The 21,464-nt window shown below is 41.7% G+C and overlaps 1 protein-coding gene across 1 annotated transcript in view; it reads left to right on the top strand.

Moving 5' to 3' along the window:
- Positions 1-8,634: 8,634 nt before the first annotated feature.
- Positions 8,635-21,464, top strand: part of loxhd1a (lipoxygenase homology PLAT domains 1a) — a gene marked incomplete at both ends in the record, with an annotated part of 83,262 nt that continues 70,432 nt past the window's right edge. Inside the window, 3 exons of the mRNA XM_080419622.1 lie at positions 8,635-8,944; positions 16,795-16,909; positions 20,499-20,579. Coding sequence (XP_080275748.1) covers positions 8,635-8,944; positions 16,795-16,909; positions 20,499-20,579 — 506 coding nt within the window. The remainder of the gene's footprint in view (positions 8,945-16,794; positions 16,910-20,498; positions 20,580-21,464) is intronic.

Genomic DNA, 21,464 nt, shown 5'->3' with positions numbered 1-21,464 from the left:
TATGGTTGGGCCAGGCTTTTATTTTTTAGCAAAACTAAGCAATAAAAGCCTGGAGATCGAGGCTACTTGAACCCTAGCGCAGTGGTCTTCAACAGGGGGTCCGGGACCCCTAGGGGGTCCTCAGTGTTACGACAGGGGGTCCACCAAATCTTTGTGATATGATTTTTTTTTTTTTACCGTAACCACTTGAACCCTAGCATCCCTATTCTGAGGACAACTTTAGCCAAAAATAGCAGATCTACAAGTTCACAACGCCTCGCGCTGCGAGGCGTTGTGAGCTTGTAGATCTGCTATTTTTTGGCAAAGAGGGGTTTGGTGTAGAGGGAAAAAAAGAGCAGACCAAGTAAACAAAAAAAGTTGAATCGGAAACACAATTTTATACAATATAGAGGGGGTCCCTGCTTCATCGCTCTCTCAGCTAGGGGGTCCTTGGCCTGAAAACGTTGAAGACCCCTGCCCTAGCGTCCTTAACCTGACTCCGCCAGATGGAAAAAGCTTGCTTCACACATTTGTTTCACAACCTAACTTCCATCTGGGACCTCGGTAGCCCAAACCGCTGCAAGACGGCGGTTCCTTCTTTTTCAAACTATACTTGGCAGGTGATTGGACAGGACCGCCTGTCTGTCACCCGTCTGGGCGTGCTAACTCCAACCAATCATATTGACGCGTCTACGTGACGTATAGTAGCTGCGCAACTTGTAGTGTTGTTGTTCGTGGTATAGCGGCCATGATGAACAGTGAAAGAACTACAATGCGACAGGCGCTTCTCGATGGCGTCACACCCGGTTCTCGCCAAGATCCCGCCCGTAGCTGCCGCTGATTGGTTCGACCGGGCGCGCGGGTCGATGTAAACTCCAATCTCTGAGCGATCCCAGATGGAGGCTGTATTGTGAGCTTAAAGGGATATTTCACTTTCAAAAAAACTTTTGGTCATTTTATCTTCTACTCAGGCCTTTGTGAACCCCCCTGACAGTTTTTAAGTTGCTTGATTCAGTATTTAGATATTTGATATTCATTTTAACAGACACGCCCCCTTCCTATACAAACCCATTGTAACTTCAAACTTCATTTTAACCATGTTAAGTTCATCAAAAACACCCGTCCTTGGTTCTGGTGACTCACCCTGCCCTCCTAATGCGTGAGGGGGCCGTGTTTTTCCGATCATTTTTTTCATTTATTATATTTTATTTTTTTATTGTATTTTGTTTTTTTCATTTTCCAAAAAAAAGATTAAAAATAAATGAAAAAAGTAATTGAAAAAACACGGCCCCCTCGCGTATTAGGGGGGCGGTATGAGTCACCAGAACCAAGGACGGGTGTTTTTGATGAATTTAACATGGTTAAAATGTAGTTTGAAGTTACAATGGGTTTGTATAGGAAGGGTGCGTGTCTGATTAAATGAATATCAAATATCTATATACTGAATCGAGCAACTTAAAAACTGTCTGGGGGGTTCACAACGGCCTGAGTAGACGATAAAATTACCAAAAGTTTTTTTGAAAGTGAAATATCCCTTTAATGTGAACTCAATACCGCAAGGTTATATAGTGTCCCTATTCTGGGGGGCGAACATTTGGCGAAAACTGCAGATCTACAAGCTCACAATGTGAGACGTGGTGAGCTTGTAGATCGGCTACAAGACCCCCCAGTCAAGTATATAGGATTTAATTGGTTAACTTTTATTTATACATTTGTGGTACATTTTAAGGTTTGCGGTTACCTGATGGATTTGGTTGAAGAATAAGATGGTTCAGTGTTTCTTTACCGCTGAAAAAGAATGATAGCCTTTGGAACGTGCTTTTGTGTTCTCTGTAACTCCTTTATGGAGGGTTGCCTGCTTTAATGTCGTCTACATACACACAGTATTATTTCTCTACTTGAGGTGTACACTCACTTGCTTACTTAGCAAATCAATGACTATGGTTACTTTTGAATTCTCTTATCATTCTGCTTGTTTTTATTTTTTTGTGGACAAGTGGTCTTCCTCGTGATGTCGTATCTGTGACGTTTTCTTTTTTTTGTGGAGTTGTTGATTTGTATTCAACATTGCACAAGTAGTTACGCTGAAACAGGGCCATCATGTCCCCCACTCTTTCTCTTCTAGATTTGCACGGCAAAATCCTCAGTGTTAGTTTAACCATTTATTTTAAAGGGATAGTTCACCCCCAAAATGACTTTTTTTCTATCGATTAGTCACTCCATGGAGACTTGGAGTGTGTGTAAAAATGTAAAAACCGGCGTAAAAATGCTAATGTCTCAGAGACACCGCCTGTCATCAAATTATTGGCTTAGGAATGCGACAAAAACAAAAAAAATCATCATGAATTCAAGGCTTCATGGGGTGTGTAATTGATAGAAAATCAGTATTTTTTTGGGGTGAACTACTCCTTTAAACCCCTATTTTATACTTCGTCGTAGGATGGTGTAGCTGATCTACAAGCTCACATGTTGTAATGCAACTTGTAGATCTGCTATTTTGAAATGAATGCAAATTATTGCCTATAATGACACAGTTAAGGATAGGATAGGATAGGATAACACTTTATTAATCCCCCAGCGGGATTCAGGGTGTTTCAGCAGCACAGAGTAAGAAGAGTAAAAGTACAACGCGCACAATAGACAATAAATACAGCAATAAATACAGCAATAAACCAGGCAACAATACATAGATATATTAATAGACTATACTCACTCACAAGCACACCCACCAACCCCACCCAGACTAACTAACACACACACACACACACACACACACACACACACACACACACACACACACACACACACACACACACACACACACACACACACACACGCGCACACACACACACACACATACACACACACACACACACACACACACACACACACACACACACACACACACACACACACACACACACACACACACACACACACACACAGAGTGGTGGAAAGTAACTAAGTACATGTACACAAGTACTGTACTTTTAAGTACAATTTTGAGGATTTTACTTGCTGGAGTATTTCCATTTTTCTATACTTTTACTTGAGACAAATACTGTACTTACTCCACTACAATTATTTGAAAACTTTAGTTAGTTTGTAGATTTTGATAATTATTACAAAACATATACATTAACCGCTGCAGCCCTATGTAAACTTTGGCTATTTGAAAATAGACGATCTACAAGCTCACAACGCGTCGCATGGCGACGCGTTGTGAGCTTGTAGATCTGCTATTTTCAAAAGCCTTTTACACATTTTAGACGGGACATTCTGCACAAAGTACTTTTACTTTTGTACTTTTACTCGATAAGTTTAGAATTCCAGACTTTTACTATGTAACAGAGTATTTCTACATTGCAGTATTGATACTTTTACTTAAGTAAACAATTTGAGTACTTGTTCCACCACTGCGCGCACGCACACGCACGCACACGCACACGCACGCGCACGCACACGCACACGCACACGCACACGCACACACACACACACACACACACACACACACACACACACACACACACACACACACACACACACACACACACACACAGGGGATATGGGAGGGGTTGTCCCTCTGCCACTAAGCTCATGGAGAGGATAGGAAGGGGCCGAAGGGCTGTCCTGGGACGGTCTCGACGTTGTCCCCTCGTCCTCCTCTCTGTCACTGCCTCAAGAGACTGTCAGTCCAGCTGCAGGGCCAACAAACGACACAGCACTGGCCTTCCTCACCAGCCTGGTTGAGCTCACGCGGCTCTGCAGCGTTGACGTTCGCCAGCAACGCCACAGCAAAGAACAAAATGGTAACTGTGTAGAACATCTTCAGTATAGTCTGCTGCACACACACCCAAGGACCTGATAGCCTGCTCTATGGAGATAGATATGTTGCAAAATTCACGAGCAAAATACATTTGATTCGAGCGATCGTAATATGCCAGTGGTTTTCAACCAGTGGTCCGGGGACCACCAGTGGTCCTTGAGGGAGTACCCAGGGGGTCCCCCAGCGAAATGAGTTAACGTAGCGTCACGATCATTGTGACGCTATGTATTCAAAAATAGCAGATCTACAAGCTCATAGCGTGGCACCGAGTGCTGCGCTATGAGCTTGTAGATCTGCTATTTTTGAAAAACCTTGAAAAAGTGTGCATATCTTTTGAATATTTATATTTTTTTAAAGCAAAAATTAACTGATATCTTTGCTTCTGGCGGTCCCTGGCACAAAACATTTTCAAATGGTGGTCCGCGGCCAAATGTATAACAATTTAGGGGTCCTTGGCACGAAAAAGGTTGAAAACTATGCGATCTGAACAGTTTTAGGTTGGAATTTGCAATGTGGCAAAAAAAAAAGCAGGCGCTCGTGAATTTTGCATCATATCTATCTCCATACTGCTCTGTCCTTTACCGGCATAGACAGACTCACTGTTGTTGTCCTTCCAGTCCAGTTGTTATGTGCACACACACACACACACACACACACCCAGGAACTGTTAGGACTTTGAATGTGATAAAAAAAAATTTATCTCCTTTTGAGGGTCAAATTTGAATTAATACTGAGGATTTTGCGGTGCCCCCCCTTTTCACTTCTCTATTTCTCTCAGACACTCTGTGGATGTGGCAGCTTTTGTTGTTTGTGTAAAAAAGAAAGAAAAAACACAAGAAAAAATACATACACATGGATATTGAATTCAAAAATAAAAATAGAAAAATAAAAATAAAAGATTTCACACATCAAATCTGTAACTCTAAGTTGTCTAGCATTGTTAATCTATTTCCTATTCACCAAATTAACTCTTAGATGAACATTTTTAAAACACTGGCCTTTTTTTAAGTGGTCTATTTTATTCCATTATAATTAAAACACTGGAAATTAATCTAATGTTTCTTTTGGAAAAACAGAGTGTTTTTAAGGCTCGTCATAGTGGTTAAAGACCAGAGATATTTTATAATGACACCACCATAGCAACTTTACAACTACTTTAAGGTCATCCTATCACCCCTAATTTATACCTAGCTGCGCAGCGGTTGTCTCACACGGACAATGGCTATTTTCGGTGTGAGACACGACGCGCGCGACAAGGCATAAATCAGGCACAGAGCACTGTTGAGCAACCCAGCCTCTTGTCATTGTTGTCTTAAACCATGCTGCCTTATGAGATATCAAACACCTCACTGATATGCACTTCACCCACATTGGATTGTTTATCTTGAGTATGTATAAATGTCAAACCTCTCATTCTTATATTGTTTTGAATCAACAGACTTCAAACAAAAAACTCTCTCAGATAAAGGAATCGTGCAGTTCTCTCTTCTTCAATTCCATTTGAAACTGAAAATGTCCCCCCCCCCTGCCTCCCCCCCTTGTAAGATAGAACTCCATTCATGATCATGTAATGCCGTGCATGACTTTCTATTCTTGGCTTTGTGTGTGCCTGCTTTCGATGATCACTGAAATATGTTTACACTTAAACCTCTGCTAAAAACTCACAGTGCAGTTTGAGATATACACGGAAAAAAAAAAATCTATGGATTTACGAAGATGTAATATTGGATGCATTTTTTTTATCGATGTTAAATGAAAGACTGAAAATGGTTGTTATGGCTTTGTGAAGTGAATTTGCTTTACTGCTGCTGCATTGTCATATCCCTTCTTTTTACATAATTGAATGTGCAGGTCCGTAGAAAAGCAAGACCTACAAAAACTATATCATTTTGCTTGTTTTTTAAAATCACCGTCATGAGTGACACTGAACAGTCATCACATCTGCAATGCATTTGCTCACACTCAAATAAATAATCGCTAACTAATTTAAATTATTGTCTCCTTTTTAATCTACAGTATACAGACAGATTTATACAGCGTGTGTGCATGAAAGATGTGACTTTCATCAGCACGAGCACACCAAAAAATACAGTATTTATTGGTTTGATATTTTGGAATGGAGATAACACCTACAATTGTGTCGTCTCTGCGTGATCTCATAAGCGATGTGCTGACTCTCCTAAAACACTCAATAAAGATACAGCAGAGGCCCCCAGCCTGAGTATGCATCCTATATTCACTCCTCCTACTGTATGTTTCCCCGAGTGTTAGGCCTCTCTACTGTATTTTTATTCTTGAATTTTAGAATCATTTTATAGACTGCCCACCTGTATTAATAGAAAAGGAAAATAGAAACTTTGTATGTACAGTACATGGAATGGAATGTCTGTATCATGGAATGGACGCGAAGCATAGAACAACTTCAACAGTGCTTCTTCTTGACTGGATTCTGTGTCATTCTTTATACCGGGTATTGTGTTTGTAAATAAACCTGTTTGGATTTTAAGACTCATTCACTGATCTTTTGTGTGTGTGTGTGCAGGCGTGTGTGCGCGCATGTGCGCACGCGCACGCGCGCGCGTGCGTGTGCGTGTGCGTGTGCGTGTGCGTGTGTGTGTGTGTGTGTGTGTGTGTGTGTGTGTGTGTGTGTGTGTGTGTGCACACGTGTGCATGCGTGCGTGCAGTAAAAATACTATGATATTCATATTTTTGCTTAATTAATTACTTAACAACTTCCAACTTGGTGGCCCTATTTTTCATTATCATCAAAAAATTGCACAAAAAAAACAATTTGTGGTAGTTAAAGCAACATTTCCATGTTTTGTTCCTGCTATGATGTGGCTTATGACTGCAGCATGACACGTACTACAGTCATGTAATTTCAGTAGGTCAAATGAGCTTTGTAGGCTACTGTCATTCATGGATTGGGCTATCAAATGCTGATAGATAATATATGTTACCATTAATATGCCCTTCTCCTGCACCCCTTCCCCTAGACAGCCTTAGAAGCTAGATCATATGGTATCAGGTGACAGCAATAAATCTAATGGAATGATTTGGCTCATACACAGGTGCAGATTTGTATTTCAAGTTTATGGATCTGCAGCAGTTTCTTTCCATATCATCAACATCTGGTCCCATTTCAAAATGTTTCTGCTGTGGACGTAAATGTCATGTAGGCTACTGTAGCTTTTATTTTACAGTGTTTCAGTTTAATATTATAATATTGTCAACCAAATGTCTCAACATCTTTGTGACAGGTGTGTTGGAGTATACATGTACAGATGAAAAACTGCCACACACTGTCTTCACTTGCTCAATAAAGAAAGAAACATGATTGCAACGTCTTTGACCAAAACGTTGTGATTAAACATAATTTCCTCATTGAGCAAGTGAAGACAGTATGTGGGTGTTTTTTTATTCTCGTGTAAAATTGCAAGATGTCAGAGACAGTGACATCTTGAGTCAAGAAACACTCAACAACAATATATTTTCCATCAAAAAGTGTCATTGAGCAGGAAAAAGTACACTTTGAAAGAGCACTTCGTCAACCAACAGACCACCTCACGCTTTACAGGAGCAGTGCCAGAGAATATTCAAACTTTAAAGGGATAGTTCACCCCAAAAAAATATTCTTTTTACCACTGCCGGTCATCAAATTATTGGCTTAGGAATGCGACAAAAACTAAAAGAAATCCATGAATTCAAGTCTCCATGGGGTGACTGTAATCAATAGAAAAAAAAGTCATTTTAAGGGGTGAACTATCCCTTTAAGGATTGGACAGCTGATTGGCTGGGTTCACTGGGGCCTAGACTGTGGTCTAGTCAAGTTCAATCGTTTTACACTTAAGGAGGTTGAGTTCAGTTCAGTGTATGTTATGCACCTGCATGCACCCGAACCCTCACGCGCACGTAAACACATACTTGTGCATGCATACCAGAGTGTGCATGATGTGCATGCATACCAGAGTGCGTGTGCATGCATGTGCGTGCGTGCGAGTAAAAGCGAGACGCCCCCGGCCCCCGTAAAGCGATCCCGACACCATGAATAATGGAGAGTGCCGTAGCAGAGAGGATAAGTTCTCTGTGCAAGGCTCCTTTTTCACAGGGCTTTCTCCCCTGTGGTCACGTGACCGCTGAGGTGGCAGTAATCTTTCATGAGCGTGAGCGGGTGTGTGTCTGTGTCTGTGTGTGTGTGTGTGGCGGCTATCTGGGCCGGCAGCGCTCTGGCAGTGGCCCCTGAGTCAGTCTCTGAGTCTGAACCCCGCGGGTTCAGTGGCCCCGCAGCGCCTCTCAGCAGCCACGGGTCAAATGAATTGTCTTACAGCGTTGAGAAACTCAAGGCAGCTCTTACGAAACGAAAGGTCAGGGAAGAAGTAGTGGATGAATTAAAGATGCCCTCGAAGAAGGACAAATCCACACGTTCAGAAGAAACCGAAGAGGCGGATGACGGAGTGCCAAAAGCGAAAGAGAGGAGCGAGACCGCAGACCCGTCGGAGGCGAGCCGGGGGAAACACAAGACCGCAGAGGGCTCCGGGGGCCACGAGTCCTCAGGGAAGGAGGAGAAGAAGAAGGGGAAAAAAAGCAGTGACAAGACCAAAGAGAAAAAAAAGAAAAACAAATCTGACGATGACCCTGGAGGAGGAGGAGATGGTGTGATTGAGGATGAGAAGGAAGGGAGCGAGCAGAACAACAATGACATCAAGTCTAAGAGGAAGACATCAGAGAAGCGCACGGAGGCAGTGACCGACGGAGGGCAGGACGACAAGAAGAAGAAAAGCAAGAGCAAAAAATCACCTTCAGAGGAACCCAAGGCGGAGGCGGCGGAGATGGGCTCCAAGAGCAAGTCCAAGGATGGAGAGAAGAAGAAGAAGAAGAAGAAGTCTCACGATGACGAAGACTCCTTGATGGAGGAGGAAGACGATGATGAGGACGAAGAGGGGGATTCCAAGAAAAAGAAGAAGAAGGGCAAGGACAAGAAGAAGTCCAAAAAGGGAGGAGACAGCGACGACGACAAGAAGAAAAAGGGGAAGAAGAAGAGCAAGCAGGTGGACTACGCCGAGCTCTACCAGAACCAGCTTCTGAACTACCTGACGGACTCGTCGGACGATTACGATGACGAGTACCACAAGAAGAAAGGTAGGAATTAAATGTCACGCAACACCTATAGAGTCAAGCCTAAGATGTTACAATTGTTATCTGTGAGCATGGCATGGGACTAGCATGGAAACCAGACGAATCTGCCATTGCAACAAAAAAAAAAGATTGCCCTCGGCAGATTTGGTCTGGCAACCGCTCAGTTGTGATTGGATTTCACTCCCTCCGAAGTGGCGAGGGACCAATCAGGGCCCAGTATGCAAATATGGGGGCGGGTTTATCACCAGAGCCATTGTTTGAATTCGCCCCTTTGGAAATGCATGTTCCATACAGAGATTCCAGACTAATCTATCTATACGCAGTGATATTAGTCTGGCCATGCCAGGCTAGCACACCCTGCTATGCTGGGAGATCCTCCTGTGATTGTTCTTTGGGTGAAAGCTCAGGTATGTTCCACATGAATGAAGCTGAACAGAGACCGGGAGGCTGGCAGACAGGTGCTGGGTGCAAGGCCCATGGGCTGGGAACAACGCCGAGGCCACAGACATGGCTCAGAGCCAGAAACACATCCCTATAATAGAATAGAACAGAACCCCATGACATCCCCTATTTTGGGCATGTATAATTATGGGGGGAAAACCTTCGACGCTTGTGTGTAGATCAACTAATTCTGAATATAGTCAAAGTAATAAAATAGGCAGGGCTCAAGTGTTTAAGGGCAGTTCATGGAATTCTTTGTCCTCATATTATGACTGAATTTGACCAAAATCAGTATTCGGCACAAAGGTGAAGCGAATTGACAGTTACTTAAAAACAAGCATGAGCTCAGTTCGGGGCTCTCCCCAGGCTGGCAGAGGGAGAGTAGCGCCCAGGATTACAGCTTAGGCATTGGCACTGGGTGAAAAAAACATGGGTTACAAAAATCTTGGGATGAAAATTTAGGGGGAAAAAAATAATTGATAATTGATTCATATACTGTATTACAGTACGAAAAAGTTATTCAGACGATCGTGTTGCCATTAAAATGTGTCATTTGAATGGCCTGCCTGTGTTTCAGCTTTCCTCCATTGCCATTTGTCCGTTCAACTCAATGGGTTCATCGGGTTCAGTGTACAGTAATATATTCTAGCCTGTAATGGGTGTACAGACCGGTTAAGTGATTGTGGTTAAACAACATTTAGAGGGAGAGGATAGATGTCTCTGGTCACTTTTCCTAGGCCACCGTCCATCTGATTTTATCAGGTGTGGTGTCTCTCTTTCTCTTAACCCAATAAGACCGGGAACGCATCCGTGTCATTTTAAGATTTTTTTTGGCTATTTAAAAATAGCAGATATACCTGTAGATCTGCTATTTTTGAAAAATAAAATCATGAAAATGTGTGCAAATATTTGAATATATATATACATTTTTAACTCAAATATTTGCTTCTGGGGGTCCCTGGAACAAAATATTTTGAAATGGGGGGTCCGCGGACAAATACATTTCGGGGGTGCTTGACATGAAAAATGTTTGAGAACCACTGGTGTTATAGCAACATAAGTTTTAAAACAAAACTGTTAGGATTTAGAAGACATTTGTAGAATCCCCAGCAGCAAAGATTTTAGTTAAAAATGTTCGCTTTAAAAAAAAATATATATATTCAAAGATTCGCAAGCTCATAGCCGCGCTATGAGCTTGAATATCTGCTATTCTTTTAACAGCCAAAGAAATCTAAAAATGACACTGATGCGTTGCCGGTCTTAATGGGTTAATACCCTTTTAATCGGCCTCTCCCCTGTTTAATTGGATCTCTATGTCTCTCTGTGTCTGATCAAGTATTCTCAAATCGCTTAGATATCAGGTGTCAGCATATCCTTTCCTACACCTCCTCCTCCTCCTCTGTATATTAGCTGGTCTGTGGTCTGCCATGTGTCTTGCACTGTGTGTGTACAGTATGCGTGTGTGTACATTGTTAACTAAACCTTCCCCCAGCGTTCAGCCACAACAACACTGATGCTCATACATTAACTACTATCTGAATGCTCTCTGAATCATGCATAGCATTGAAACCGTAGCCATTAGACGGTGGTGGAAAAAATACCCCCATTTTATACTTAAGTAAAAGTATCAATACTGCAATGTAGAAATACTCTGCTACGAGTAAAAGGTGTTCAAAATGTTACTCGAGTAAAAGTACAAAAGTATTGGCATCAGAATATACTTAAAGTATCAAAAGTAAAAGTACTAAAATGTTTGAAAATAGCAGATCTACAAGCTCACAACGCGTCGCGATGTGACGCGTTGTAAATCGACTATTTTCAAATAGCCTATGTATAAAATATGGCTGAAGTGGTTAATGTATGTTTTATAATATAATAATTTATATCTGCAAAGTAGCCAGTAACTATAGTTTTCAAATAATTGTAGTGGAGTAAAAGTACAATATTTGCCTCTGTGATGTAATGGAGTAGTAGTAAAAAGTACTGAAAATTTGAAATACTCCAGTAAAGTAAAAGTACCTCAAAATTGTACTTAAGTACAGTACTTGAGTAAATGTACTTAGTTACTTTACACCACTGCCTACTGAAGGGGTGGGAAACCCCATCCCGTCAAGGAGCCTCCCCCCCCCCCCCCAGTCAGTTGTACAGTACATGCTGAGGACTGCCTATAGTGTCTTGAATCAAGCCGTTTACCATTGTTTTGCCCTCCTGTGCATGCAATATTGAACGCTTTTCAGCTACATAACCCCACACAGGGAAGGGATTTAACATATAGCTTACATTGTCGCTCAGTAACACAACACCACTATACTGTTACCAATGTGTCCTTTCTTATAGACACAATGGATAATAGGAGGGAGGCTATACTGATGAAGGTCTGCTGTGGCATCAGGCCTCTGGACTATAGTTGCACGCACGCACATACGCACGCACGCACGCACGCACGCACACGCACACACACACACACACACACACACACACACACACACACACACACACACACACACACACACACACACACACACACACGAGAGGTGATATACAGTTAGATATTTCGCTAGAACATTCATCAAGTATAGAGGACTATTAGTTCACAACAAAAGAGTGAATAAAATATTTGAATATTAAAGGTAGGGTAAGTGATATATTTTGGTTAAAAAAGTTTTTTGTTAAAAGGGGTTAAAGCACTATATTCTGATAATAATCATTGCTATAGAGTGTTTGTTCAGTCACAGGGGTCTACCCGTCTCTCCAGCTCTTTAATAAACAAAAAATACATGTTCAGGTAGGTGACAAAATGTCAGCCAATCAGGAGAGAGTACCCATTCATCAGCTTCAATTTTATAGTGTTGTCAGCTAATTTCTTTGCGTCATCACTTCCAATTTCACTTGTTTAATCTGTATCCTGACTGAGTTCTCTATCCTGATTGGATAAAATTGGCAGCCAGACCTGAAAATGCATTTTCCGATTAGAAAGAGCTGGAGAGACATGGAGACTCCTGTTACTGAACAAACACTCTATAGCAATGAGCACTATCAGAATATAGAGCTATTTAACACTTACTTTAACCAAAGAAAATCACTTACCCTACCTTTAAATATTCAAATATCTTATTTTTTATATTTGCGTGGTATTCATCCCTGTTTAAGGGGGTATTAAGGTTTGATCATGGCACATTTGGCACAACAGCAAAGTGTTTCAATTTCAATGAAAGTGAAAGTAACAGAAGTGACACCTTTCCAAAATACTGTAGCGTCCCAGGCCGAGGAGAGCCTTCCCATCATGCTTAGGGGCACGCCTATAGTTGTCATTGCTCTATTATTGTGTTATTGTATTATTATGGGATGTGGGGAATGGGTTAGGGGAATGTATGTTTTAACTGCGATTAATGTCACCGACTGTGCTCCATTTTAGCCACTTCTTTTATGTATGTAATTCGAGTTGCTTTGGTGTTTGCTTGCTTGACAGCCATAAGTAAAAGTGTTAGTGTATTCCTATTAGAGAGAAGTGGTCAGTATATGCTTCTATCGGCCATTACAGTTGTGTCAGAAGTGTAATGTCTTCCGTCAAAGAAATCACTGCTTCCCTCCAGCGTCTTGGACATGTTATGGTCCGGCTCCCAGACCACAACAAAGAAGGGAAACAGGCAAGGGATAAATGCATAAAGTGTTTTAAATAGAAGTAATAATTTAAGTGGATAAAGCAAAATGTCTCCAACAAAAACCTGGCAAGGAAACTAAACTGCCAAACAAACTAATTACTGAATCAAACAAACAATATGCTCTATGTGGCCATGCTTAGGTGTGGCCCAGGTGGAAGAGAAAGAAGCGCTGGGAAAGGTGGCTATTTTATAGTGATTTGAGGCCCTGGCCAGCTGCCTCCAATCCTTGATTGCCACCACTCTCCAACCAGTTTCCCAGCACACTAAAAGACAGATTATTAAGACACACACACACACACACACACACACACACACACACACACACACACACACACACACACACACACGCACACACACACACACACACCCTGACAGAGGCCATGGGGCCGTCACAGACAGCATCTTGGGCAGTGAGTGGTGGAAAAAGTAGCCTGCTCAAATTCTTTACTTAAGTAAACGTACCAATACTGTAATATAAAAATACTCTGTTACAAGTAAAAGTCCAGAATTAAAAATGTACTTGAGTAAAAGTACAAAAGTATTGGCATCAAAATTTACTTAAAGTACCAAAAGTACAAGTACTAAAATATTTGAAAATGGCAGATCTACAAGCTCACAACGCGTCGCATCGCGACGCGTTGTGAGCTTGTAGATCGGCTATTTTCAAATAGCCTAGGTATAAAATAGGGCTAAAGTGGTTAATGTATGTTTTATAATATTATAATTTATATCTGAAAAGTAACTACTAACTAAAGTTTTCAAATAATTGTAGTGGAGTAAAAGTACAATATTTGCCTCTGATATGTAGTGGAGTAGAAGTAAAAGTATTGAAAATTGGAAATACTCAAGTAAAGTAAAAAATACCTCAAAATTGTACTTAAGTACTGTACGTAAGTAAATGTACTTAGTTACTTTCCACCACTGATCTTGGGGGAAGAGGCTGAGAGCGTAAGAGCAGCCGACATGACTGTGACGACTCTGCCTCGTGAATGATTCTGCTCACTCACTCCCAAGCTCTATGGCAGTGGTGTTCAACCCTTTTCATGTCAAGGTCCATTATTTACTCGGCATTTGAGCCACGGATCACCATTTGATGAGATTTAGCCTGACTCAGACCCAAAACTTAGAACATTTTGTAATCGTTGGATAAGATTTTGTCCATAATACCTTGCTTTTTTATTTTATTTTTATTTTTATCCCACCATTTTGTAACCCAATTTTTTTTACACCCAGTGTCAATTGTCTATGTAATCCTGGGCACTACCTTCCCTCTGCCAACCTAGGGAGGCCAGGGCCGAGCTCATGCCTACTTCAATGCATGAGAGCCAACTGACCTTCTTATCACCTGACAGGGGAGAGTTTCCCTGGTTGGACGTAGCGCGTGGAAGGAACACGTTATTCCAACCAGTTCCTTTCCCCTCCATCAGGCGCCCCGGCTGGCCAGGGGGAGGCAGTATAGTGACCAGGATTACTGCATGTTTTTGTGAGGGTACCTACCCTAGGAGACACAGGGAGAACATCCAAACTCCACACAGAGAGGCCCTTTCGCCAACCCCACCTAGGGTATGGGCACTGATGACGCGGAGGAGAGAACACGCCCCGAGCGTCCCCTGCGGGAATCGAACCCAGGACCTTCTAGCTGTGAGGCGACAGCGTTCCCTGCTGTATTGATGTGGTACGATAGGAGAGATAACTGGCAAACTTGATCAAAATTAAGTAATGCAGATGTTTAACAATAATTTAACTCTTGAGAGAGTAAAATGAAACCAAATGGAAAAATCGGTTTCATTTTACACTCTCAAGAGTTAAAGATCTATATGGGTCTATTTGGTTACCAACTCTCCATCATTTAGCTGGGGACCACCTGGAACCCCCTCAAGGACCACTGGTGGTCCCCGGACCACTGGTTGAGAACCACTGCTCTATGGTATTAGCCACAGTCCAAGCCTCTCCACCGGGTAAACACCAAAAGAGTTCATTCCTCGACCTCTGCCGTCATACTGGCCATCCCTGGGCCTTATCGCTTGGTCTCACTGGCAACGTATCATTGCTGCTGGCGGTGCCAGGGGTCCCTGACCTCAACCGTTCCCTGCTGCTCTATCCCATCAGGAGCATGGCACTGACCTGGATGAGGTTACCTTAAGGTACAACGGATATGGGCCTATTGACATCTATACCTGGTCCAGGGTGAAATACTTAATTAAAATTAAATTCAATGGCTGGTTGGTTGGACCGCGAAATGGCTGCTCACCTTGCATTGCCCCCCCCCCTTTCTGTTCATTAATTTGAGTTGGTGTCAAGTGTCTGTACGCCAGAGTTTTTCCCAGTGGCGTCAGTTCAGCAAAAGCTAAGGTATGGCAAGGTTAGGTTTGCCAACTCCCAGAGATTAAGATAAGGGACACCTATCCTGGGCGTTTTTTTCTGGAGCCAAGGTAACTGAGTGTTCCTATAGAAAGAAGTTGCTAGTGTGCTTGATTTCCAATACACTGAACTAAGGGTATAGCAGCAACACATTGGAAAACACTGAAAGGTATAGCAGGAAAAAGAATGGAGGATGAGCGAGGAGTGTGGACCCATTACAGAGCTCTATAAGCTATAAGTAGAGCGATCCTGACTAGGGTGTTTATTTTGGGAGGCTCCGGGGAAACTGTGCAATGTCATGCTTAACCGCTTAAGTCCTGTTCAAACGTTTTACAAAAAGAGATGATCTATATAAGCTCCTCTGAGCTTGTAGATCTGCTATTTTGGGAAAATGTTTGAACATTTTAAAATCTTATGTCCAAAATAAGGATGCCATGATGAAAGCGGTTAATTAATATGTATAAATCAGGCTTAACACTTGCTAACTATAGCGTTATCAAACAACCCTGTCGAGACACATTCTTGTTCATACATGCGTGGGTGACTGGGTGTAAATTCTGTCTGTCTGTCTGTCTGTCTGTCTGTCTGTCTGTCTGTCTGTCTGTCTGGTAGCTGTCAAATTCATCAAATGAAGCTGTGGTGAAAACATGAGCCAGGTGTGGCTGGCATGTTACCATGGTTACTAGGCAGACACTGCAGATTCGCTGCAGCCATGCATGGAAGGAAACATCACACTGCTCAAATGCAGTGCTGCAAAGTTTTTTTACATCATTGTACCATGTCCCAGAATGTCTTTCTGTTGACATTTGATACTGTATTGTAGGCCTGACCTCGATTATTAGAATAGTCGACTAATCAGCAGAGGGGAGTCTGAGTCGACTGCCAATCTCTTAGTCGAATTATGAGTCATTATTCGACTGAGAGATTGGCCTAATTTGTTATATTAATTAACTAATAGTTCGCCAAAAATAGGATATACATCATGATTTATTGGGAGAAAGCAAGCAAGTATATGTTAAATCAGACATTAAGCACCCCTACAGCTCAAATGGAATGTTCCTCTATTACATTAACATATTTTTTGCATGATTCGACTGAGAGATTGGCAGTCGAATCAGTAAAAAAGTTTAAAAAAATTAAAAAAATTAAAACAAATATATATATATTTTTTGGGGTGTTGCATTAGTCGACTATTAGTCGACTATAGGCAACATTTGGCCAATCAGATTCGACTATAGAAATCCTTAGTCGGGGACAGGCCTACTGTATTGTGTGGTCCCTTCACCCTTGTGATTTAGATGTTGCATAACACACACACTCTCTCTCTCTCCGTCTCTCCGTCTCTCTGTCTCTGTCTCTCTCTCTCTCTCTCTCTCCATTTTCTTTCAGTATACGAGGTGGTAACTGTCACTGGTGATGTCAAAGGAGCAGGCACCGATGCCAATATCTTTGTTAGTCTATTCGGGGAGTATGGTGTGACTCCAAAAGTGCACCTGGCCAGCAAGTGAGTTTTTTCCCCCACACCTTCAACTCAGTTAAACAAATTCTTTAAACCAGTGATTCTCAACCTTTTTCATTTCAGGTTCCCCCCAGTTTGATATGAACTAGTCCATGGACCCCCATTGTGTAAGCACATCCATGAAAAGAACAGAACCAAATGGACCTGTCTATTTGGTTCCATTTGTAGTTATTTGGTTATTTGGTTACTATCAAACATTTAGCTGGGGACCCCCTCCTCAACGACCCCTGGGGGTCCCTGGACCCCACTTTGAGAACCACTGCTTTTATCAAGAAAGTCCTATGGCCTTTACCCTTACTGTGATATTGTCTGGAAAGGAGTTGGGATTTAAGGAGTCACTTTTATGATAGCTTTTAAATACTGGTACTGCAGTGCTGTATACATCAATCATAGTTTATGTTGTATGTGTTGTTTGGCGAGGTGGATAGCAGGTATTGGAGAAAAAAAATATATATATTCATGTCAACTTTTAACTGTTAACCTTTTTTGTTCCTCTAATCCCTCAGCACAGAAAAGAGGTATTGTCTTATGAGATGCTTATGTTGTTTTACACCTGCGTATACTTAAGGCGCTGTATAAGAGAGTATTCCTGTTATGTGGACAACTTACAAAGTGTTGTCTCACCTGCTGTGACCTCCCATGGGCAGATATATATATGAAATCAATGAGAGAACAAACTGCTATAGCCCTCACTGCTAAACTGTTATTGCCTTCAGTGTATTTATCACAATTGGTATACCCGCCCTTGTAGGCAATTTTACACTGACCCTGACCTCTGAAGCAAGAGGACAACTATATATTCCAGAGGTACAATTGAGGTGCAGGAATCTCTCCTCTATACAGTAGAATCGGACACACTCGGACGCATATCTGGAGTAAGGATGAACTACGTGACATGGCAGGTCTTCTGTTCCATTTCAGACGTAAATGAACGAAGACCACGATGTCATTACTGTTTATTGATTGATGTATTTATTGACAAGAATGCATAATGCATTAGAGCTCATTGCCATTGTAGATGTTATCAGGACTGCAGGAGAAGCGGTGCTGCTCTTATCTCTGCATACATGGAGCGGTAGATATAAGGTTGCATGTACAGGATTGGATATACCGACACAGGTGTTAGGCCTGCTACTGTACTCCCTGTCTGTCCCTCGCACACCGTGGAGCAGCAGCATTGTTCTGCCCCACATGACAAAACAGTAACCAATAATCATCAGTGGTGGAAAAAGTACTCACATTTTGAACGTAAAAGTCCGGAATAAAAAATTTACTTGAGTAAAAGTACAAAAGTATTGGTATCAAAATGTACTTAAAGTACCAAAAGTAGAAAGTACTCATTTTGCAGAATGTCCCATTTCACAAGTTTTCAAATGTATACAAATCATTTGAAAATAGCAGATCTACAAGCTCGATGCGACGCATTGTGAGCTTGTAGATCTGCTATTTTCAAATGGCCAAAATTTATATAGAAAATCTACAAAGTAACTATAGTAACTAAAGTTCTCAAATAATTGTAGTGGAGTAAAAGTGCAATATTTGCCTCTGAGATGTACAGTAGTGGAGTAGAAGTAAAAGTACTGAAAATTGGAAATACCCCAGTAAAGTAAAAATACCTCAAAATTGTACTTACAAGTACAGTACTTGAGTAAACTAAGTAGCTACTTTACACCACTGATAATCATGAATAATAATCTTATGCACTCTTTGGAATAGAATGAATGTTTATTTGTTATAATTTAGTGCTATTTAACAACTTGAGTCCTATAGCCTACTACTGGACATCGTCATACGGCAAATAGAGAAAATAGCTGATCTACAAGCCCACAACATGTCGCAACACGATGCATTGTGAGCTTGCAGATCTGCTATAGTTTCACTATTTCTGAACATTTTGAAGATTCAGATTTTCTAGAAACTCTTGGAAATCTTTAGAAATTTCTAGACATTTTTCTTAACACATTTCTAGAACTTTTTAGGGATTTGTTTGCCTATGATGACTTTCCCCCAAATAGTGCCACCCGTTTCAAAGTCGTTCCATTGCATAGCAACAACAACATCAATGAAGAGGAGTTTCACCTTACTCCAATAGATATTAGGTCCTACCTGTATTATGTCTAACGTCAGAGAACTATTTTCAGCATGATACTGGTAAGTGATGGATGCTACTGTATGGATCTCAGCACATCTACTGTCTGATTGACCAATCAATCAAGACAGAGACAAAAAAACACAAAACATTTTGGAATTCCAATGTAATTAACACACGTTCCAATTGCATGAATTCCAAAGTTTGTGTGAGGGTTTGCTTTTTTCCTCTGCAATGTCTTCTCTGAATTCTCTCTCTTTACAGGACAGGCTGTGTTCATGTGTGCTGTCTGTGTCTATACAACTGCTGTCCGTCTGTGATTCCTCTTGTCTACTGTATGCTCTTTGAGCCATAATTAGTGCATGCTACCATGTCCTTGTCAGCAGATTAAATATTGGCCATTATCGCAGGCAGGGGAGCGTAGGAGAAGATCTGGGTCACAGACAATAGCAGGTACCCTCTATTGTCGGGAGGAAAGGGTGTCTGATTCAGCAGAGTGTGCAGGAGGAGCTCAGTCATCCACATAGACCCATGGCTCATCACTCTGATGACGGCTGAAAGGGACATGAAACCCTAGGCCAGTGATTACACGTCTTAATTTCAAGGAGGACCCCCCCCAGTGTGATATTTAACAGGCCACAGACGACAGACTGTGGCCTGTTAATACATTTATGTATTTCATATCATGTGTTTTTTTGGGCGGGGTTTTATCTCTGGGACCTCAATCTACGCACTGTAAAAATCCTCAGTGTTAATTTAACTCTAATTGGTTCCATCTGTGCGCTCTCAGAGTACAGTCCCATACGGGTCCATTTGGTGCTTGGTCCCCCGGCACTAACTTTGAGAAACACTGCCCTATAAAGGCTGATTTTGTTTTACAGTTCAAGTAAAATAATTACAGCAGGTAAACATGGCAGACTAAAGCAACACAGTTGCATCTATTCAAATGAACAAGGGGTGTGTTAGATGTACTGTAGGTGTGCCAGGATTCATGTAGCCTACAAGTATAACAACAGTATTGTCAATGCAAATTACATCTACTACAAGTAGTACACACATTATTGATCCCATTAGCCGCCTCTGTGTTGCCTGGTGTACTATCTGAGGTCAGTCTGATGCAGCCTGCCAGGTTTTTACCCTGCTGTAGTTTTTTTTTAAACTGAACTGGAAAACAAACCATCTACAAAATGGTTCCATCACATTTTTAGGAGCAGGAGGAGCAGGAGGAGGCTCATCACTGTGAGGAGCTGGAGATGAAGGAATTATACTAATAAGGATATGGAGTTAATTTGAGCCCATGCTCTCTTATCTTTGTATGGACTGTATCTCCCAACATTATTAACACCTCACCTCCCACCCTCTCAAATAATCGCTCGCACACGCACACACGCACGCACGCACGCAGGCACGCACGCACGCACGCACGCACGCATGCACGCACGCACGCACTTTGATATCTCACATTGTGCTTTTCTAAAATTACAGGGCGCGAACGGCATTTGAGAAGAATAAGACGGATGTGTTCCGCATCAAAACACACAACGTGGGGCCAATCAAGAAGCTCAGGTACTGTTTGGTGAACTAAGCGATTCAATTATTATACTAAAACTGAATGATGTAATAATGAATTAATATCATCAATTACATCATTCTTAACCACTTAAACCCCTATACTTAGTTGACTGAAGTCACGCAGGGCTCTATACCAGGCACCCTCATGTTTTCATGAGGGTGCACTAAATATCTTTGCTTAAAACAGCAGATCTAGAAGCTCACAACACGCCACAACGTTTTCTGAGCTTGTAGATCAGTAATTTTTCCCAGAATGTTCATCCCAGAATAGGAACACTATAGGGTTCAAGTGGCTAATGTTACATTCAAAATAAGCATTGAATAAACATTCAAGTGAATGGTTATGCCAATAGCTACTGGATTGACCACATAATCACAAATGTCCTCGCTTCCATTCTGACTGGAGACCATTGTGTTTCCTGTGTCTACTATCTAAATAAAATAAACAAAACCGATGAAAATCCCATCATTTTCTGTATGTTGCAGCCATACAGAACAATAATAACAACATCAGCTTACAAAATTGAGTCAGAACCCTTTCATTTTCCGGCAAGGCTGCTTTGGGGATTTAATCAAGTGATGTTATTGGGTTAAGCCCCGTCTGTTGTTGATGGTTTATGTCTTACTGCTGGGGCTACTCAAGCTTTACGTGCGTCACACAGACAAAAGTGAAAGCGGGCAACCAGATTACAGCAGAGATGGTAGAACATGGATACGCTGTGACACCGTGGGATGAAAACACAGCTTTAATTCAGAGGCTGTAGCGATGTTGCATAATCATGGTCTCGTGGTTTGTAGTGATATTCTCCACAACGTATTGTGGAGAATTAAGCACTACTTTTAAACGCTGACAATCCAAATAATGTGGGGAAAAACAGT

The sequence above is a fragment of the Gymnoscopelus braueri genome (assembly GCF_963280865.1).
Source record: "Gymnoscopelus braueri genome assembly, chromosome: 22".
NCBI lineage: Eukaryota > Metazoa > Chordata > Actinopteri > Myctophiformes > Myctophidae > Gymnoscopelus > Gymnoscopelus braueri.
This window is presented reverse-complemented; position numbering and strand designations above follow the sequence as displayed.